We start from the raw sequence: 6,000 nt of genomic DNA, 5'->3' as shown, positions 1-6,000 counted from the left end.
TCTATCTATCTATCTATCTATCTATCTATCTATCTATCTATCTATCTATCTATCTATCTATCTATCTATCTATCTATCTATCTATCTATCATGTTGTGTGTAGTATCCAGACTAAAGAGGTTGCGTAAGAAGTCTGCCTGGCTCGGGGACAGAGGTATTGTCCCTCACTGTTAGTATCACTGTGTCCTGCTCAGCTCTGTTCTCACTGTAAACTTGTTTTCATTTCATATTGAATGACCTTTTTATAGTCACAGCTTCCCCCCCTTCTCTGCTCCTTTTAGAGGCCCTCTTGCTCTCCTTTAATCACGGTCCCTATAAACACAGGGAACTTGCTCACTCGCTGGCGTGTTTGCTCTGCTGTTACTCGCTTGATGAAGCCCGCTCTGGCTTGGTGATTATGGCGGGCGCTGTCACTACTTGGCAGATTTGTGCAATTTAATAAATCTGTCTCCCCTCTTGTCTTCAGAGCAAATCTGACATTTAAAGATGACATTTGTCTCCGTCATCATATTAAAAGACAAACGGCTGTGTTGTTGATGCTAGTGATTAGCTATCTGCAGGCTGCTGAAAGGAAAAAGGTTGGCATGGAATCAGCGGTTGGCTAGCAAACACATGACATAATTTATTCATCTGATTGCTGAAAGATGAGCTTTCATAATAGGTTTTTTTTTTGTTCTCCTTTTTTTCTGTGAAAATTTCTTCTTGGCTTTTCACATGAGTTGTTCAGCATGAATCTTGGTTGGCAGGTTGGCCCCTGCTGCTTCTCTAAAGTGATCTGGTAAAAATCTTCATCCATTAAGTCATTTGTTGCTTGCTGAGAGATATACAGTGATGAGCTCCAGTCGTTTGATCTCTTAATTCCAAACTTGGCTCCGTCTAACGGAGATCAGCTCCTGCTTAGGCTGCACTTCTGTCAGACCTGAGCAGTTTTATTGTAGAACCGCTGATCCCAGCCGAGCGTAGACAGGCACGTACACTGCCGGTCCTGGACGGAACACATACATGCAAGATGTGATGGGGAGAGAAGATGCTGATGACCAACCCAGACATTAACTGGAGATAGGATAGTGATACTTCCAGACAGGCATCCCAAAAGGGGCAGAGTGTGGCAGTTTTCCAGCAGAAAGAGAGCCACACACTGCCGCCGTCTTGCAAATGCACTCACTTATACGCAGTGGAGAAATGAAACTTTTCGTGATGATGTTGAAATGATAATGTTGAAAATGTCTTAACTTTACTTTTGCAGAATGATTCACTGGGCTGGACGCATTGAGAAGGAGCTGGAAAAGGTTCTGCAGCACGTCACCGGAGCTCAGCAGATGAGATCGGTAAGTTGACGTCACGCCTGCAAGTGACGCCCCGCATTTTCCTGCATTATTAATCAGTATGATTGCACTCCTCTTCAAGGTCCAGCGTGAGGGTGTGGATATCTTTAAGGTACTGTGTTGACTTGAGTGATGAAGTGAGATAATATAGAAGCAGTGATCTTCTATATTAGCGTGACATAACTTCACGAGTGGAGATGACTGCCTTTTTTCCAAATCCTCTTTTGCTGTCAAGAATTTTCCTTTGGCCAGATCCCCCTTAACTTCTAGTAACCTCTAGATTGATTGCTCATTTAATTTGAAATAAGCATTTAAAAAATTGAGACACACATTAGGCATGATTATGGTGTTGGATATTTAAGTGTCTATTTAAGTGTTTCCTTCTGGTTTTTTGCACCACGTGTCTGTCCTGTGATAGGCAGATGGTTTAGCATAGTGTGACTGACACAGTTTCATCATATTTGTGCTGCGTGCGCGTGTTGGCCACGTTTCCAGAGTTTGTCATTCACCCTGAAATAAATGCTTCATTATTGCTGTGTAGATGAGAATGATTCATCCAGCCAGTACGGAGCCTGTGGCTTTAATTCCAGCAGCAACAGTGGTTAGTGCGATAGCAATGTTGATCTGCAGGGCCCACGATCCCTTTATAGGAAGTCTGGTTCAGTTCTCTGTTAAAAAGGTCCTAGCCTCTGATCCTATGAGTCTTACCCAGTACGTAACGCAGAGTTCAGATGAAGCAGATGTGGGTGAGGGGGCTCGCCCAGTCCTGACTGCCTCGAAATCATCCCAATGTCTTCCCTTTATTCATCTGGTAAATTTTATGAAATCATACATTTTTAAAGTCAAACATTCAGAGATCAGAGCGTCCGCTGTGGCACGTCATTCCTCACACACACACACCCTCATATTTCTTAAGGCCGTTTCTACACAGGCTTTCAGTTAGGCCTGCCCTTAGAATGGTTGCTGTATTTTCACATTATTATATTGGTTAACTGAAACATAATTATACCTGTCTGGTTATATTCTTATCAGTATTTAGCATAGTGAACTATCAGCAAAATTACATATGAATCATATTTCTGTGTCTATAAATCACATAAAAACCTGGATGATGAGTCTTTCACTTGTGGTTGGAGCTGAGCTGAGAGATCTCAGGCTCCATGACAGCTGTTAGTATAGTGGCGACACTGATGGATCCCAGAGAGGAGGAAGTAAGCTGACAGAAATCGCGCTGCTGTAAAGGGTAATGACCATTAGTGGATATCAGGCGCGCACTCAGACAGCATGATAGAGACAGGTTGATTTTTAGCACTCATCCAGTGTAAACAAAACACAGAGAGAGTGTTTACCTGCTAAAATATTTGCCTTTTGCTTTTTTGTTGCTCCCACTGGGCAGTGTGGATATCTACACAGGCAGTAGACTTTAAAAATAAGGCGACTCATTGTTTGAAAGTCAAAGTATCTGAAAAATGTATTCTATCTCAAGAATATTGTCATTTTTAAAACAGTATTGATTTAAATGTGGTGTAGATGCATTCTGGGGATAAACTGGGTGGAGAAAGTTTGAAGAGTTTTCTCAACGTATAAAGTTGCCGATCACCCTTTAACTGATCTAAAAGGTTAATAAACTACTAAAGTACTACCCTCTTTTTTAAAAACAAAACAAAAACAACTCAGTTTGTGCATTTTGGTGATAATTTGCTGCCAATTTTGATCTCAAGTTGGCCGGGTCTGTAAATCCTCTGAAAAGTAACCAATAAAAACCCTCCACATTTCCCCACTTTCTTGTAGTGTAAAGACAGAAAACATTCACATTTAGTGCAGTTCAGCTGTAGCAATAAGTCACTTTTCTTCACATTCACATGTTTGCTGTCATTGAAAAGAAATGCTGCTGCCATAAATCACACAAACACGTTTGTTACTTCATGGGTAATGTCTCTGTCAGGAGGAAGGCTGTAAAACTGACAATTTGTTCTATCCCATGGCTTGGGTTTAACTAGCAGTTTGGACGGCTGTCACGACCCGATCACTTCCGTCAATAATGACCTGCAACACAATGTTCCTGATGCAAATATCCCCCTTAGATTTGTTGGCTTATGTTAAATTTTTTTATGTTTTGTTTTGGATTTCTGATTATTGTTAAATTACTCCATTCTTTTCTTCACTAAATGTTGGAAATGGCCAAAAAAGGCTGTCATATTACTACTCATTATAAAACTCATTCAGCATGTATAGCTGAATGAACCTGAACTTAATGATTCCTAAAGCTGCAAAGTGGTGTTGACATGACGTTAAATGCTCAGTAGGATTTAAGTTCTGTGGATTTAAACTAATTTTCACTGGCGGTGACTCGAGTTTATTCTGTGGACCAAACCCAGTGAAGCCACTCTCTTCTGAAAACGCTGCGTCTGCCTGGCGATGGTTTGCGTGGGGTGCCCATATGGCTGTGCGTGCATGTGTATGCGGTGGCCTGACTGTGTGCACAGGCCGGGTGCGAAAGAACATTTATCATTGCCCCAAACAGGAGTCGTCACAGGGTGTGCTAAATGGCCCAGCATGCCTAGAAAAGCCATTTTCTAAATGGATGCCTCTCTCTATACGTGTGTCTGATAGAAATCTTCCCAGGGCTATGCCGGCTGGTAACAAGATTGCCTCCCTCTGCGCCCCCTTCCTCTTCATGCGCAGTTTATTCTCAGAGACAAAAAATGTAAAGTGTGTGCAAATTATTTTTGAGTTTGTCTTACATGGGGAGAGACAAGGGAACTAAGTTGAATGTAATGTGGCATGCTCAGTTGGTCTCGGTCGAGATTTTATTTTCTCTGACAAGCGAGGTAGTGGGTGAAAGAGAGAGAAAGGCCAAGACAGTCCGAAGTCGCACAAGTAAATAAGGAAAAAACAACAAAAAAACATGCTCCGCTCAAGCATTTCCCCGTACGCTATATGAAGCTAATATTTCTTTGTTATTGACCTATTGCTTTGTTGAATTTGGATATGAAAATTTTCACTAAAATTTTGGCAAACAGATTAAATAGACATGTTGGGTCAATTATCCATCCGGATCAAACTGGGTTTGTCCCCCAGAGGTTTTCCTTCTTTAATGTTCGAAGATTGATGAATATTATGTATCATAGGCACTGGGGAGCTTCCAAGATCGCAGTACTGAGCTTAGATGCTGAAAAGGCGTTTGACCAGGGTGAGTGGGCCTATATGCTTTGGGTACTGGAGAAGTTTGGTTTAGGCGAACAGTTTATATCATATGATATATAGGCATCCTTCTTCTTCCATTCTTACTAACCAAGATAGATCAGCGCCTTTTTTTTTTTACACCGCGGGACACCATAAGGCTGCCCTTTGAACCCTTTGCTCTTCACTATTTCTATTGAACCTCTTGCAGTAGCCATTAGGAATGAGCCCTCTATTGACCCTGTCCGATTGGGGAATATCAAGCACTACATTTCTTTATATGCGGATGATGTTGTTTTGTTCTTGTCAAATCCTGAGCGATCTGTTCCTGTACTTTTAGATGTGGTGAGGTCGTTTGGGGAAATCTCAGGTTATACAATTAATTGGCAGAAGAGTGAGTTTGTGGCTTTAACTGCAAACTTGGATGTTGATTTTTTTGATTTTTTAAAATTTTGCCTTTTAAAATTACAGACAGATTGAAATACTTAGGTGTTATTTTGCCTAAGGATCCTAAATTGATCTTCAAGTTGAATTATCTTGAACAAGTTGAAAAATTGAAAAAGGACATTGAGAAATGGAGGGCTCTCCCTATTTCCATGGTAGGTCGCCTTAATGTAATTAAAATGGTTTCCCTTCCTAAATTTCTATATTTATTTTTAAACTTACCTATTTTTTTGAATAAGCAATTTTTTTAAAGTGATCGACTCAGTAGTATTACCATTTGCTTGGGGCTTTAAAACTCACAGGATATCAAAAGTTCATCTATGTAAGTCTAAACTTAAGGGTGGATTTGCTCTGCCATTGTTTCAGTTTTATTATTGGGCTGCAAATGCTAGAACTCTTGCTTACTGGCAGGAAGGGTACAAAAAGGTCATGTCATTATTTACAGATAAGAAACTGTTCGTCAGAGTATTCTTAATTTTCCATCTCTTCCGGAAGAGGGGTCAATTTTTACACTCCTTCTGAGTTCCCCGGATTCTAAAAAATTGGTTGTTGGTTTTGTGAAAGCTTTTTCTGAGTATTTCAATTTTAAATCTGACTTTTTGAAGATGGCATGGGAGGAGGAGCTTGGTTTGCAAATAGGAGATGAGGTGTGGGAGAGGAGTCTGTGTAGGATCCATTCTTGCTCTATAAATGCAAGGCATCAGTTAATTCAATTCAAAGTGCTTCACAGACTTCATTATACAAAAACTAAACTGCACAGGATTTTTCCTTCTATTAGTCCGATATGTGATCGTTGTAAACTTGGAGAAGGCTCTCTCACTCATTTATTTTGGACTTGTCCCAAATTGCATAACTATTGGTTGGACATTTTTAAATGTTTTTCTGATATCTATAATTGCACATTAGAGCCGGACCCAATAATTGCATTGTTTGGATCTTCCTCTTCCCTTTTACACCTCAGGTCTGCTGCACAAACTACAGTTTTGTTCAGAATGGTAATTGCAGCACTATGGCTATGCTGCAGGTGGCCCAAAAACCAGGATGAAGT

The 6,000-nt window shown here is 40.6% G+C and overlaps 1 protein-coding gene across 5 annotated transcripts in view; it reads left to right on the top strand.

The window, feature by feature from the left end:
* Nucleotides 1-6,000, top strand: part of cacna2d2a (calcium channel, voltage-dependent, alpha 2/delta subunit 2a) — a 186,955-nt gene that overhangs the window by 3,392 nt on the left and 177,563 nt on the right. For 3 of the 5 annotated variants that reach the window (XM_042223068.1, XM_042223066.1, XM_042223065.1), the window contains exons 2-3: nt 1,247-1,328; nt 1,408-1,437. In XM_042223068.1, the coding sequence (XP_042079002.1) occupies nt 1,247-1,328; nt 1,408-1,437 (112 nt within the window). The remainder of the gene's footprint in view (nt 1-1,246; nt 1,329-1,407; nt 1,438-6,000) is intronic. The other 2 variants (XM_042223069.1, XM_042223067.1) reach the window with 1 other exon arrangement.

The sequence above is a fragment of the Haplochromis burtoni genome, unplaced genomic scaffold (assembly GCF_018398535.1).
Source record: "Haplochromis burtoni strain Fernald_Lab_line unplaced genomic scaffold, NCSU_Asbu1 Contig_100, whole genome shotgun sequence".
Lineage (NCBI taxonomy): Eukaryota > Metazoa > Chordata > Actinopteri > Cichliformes > Cichlidae > Haplochromis > Haplochromis burtoni.
This window is presented reverse-complemented; position numbering and strand designations above follow the sequence as displayed.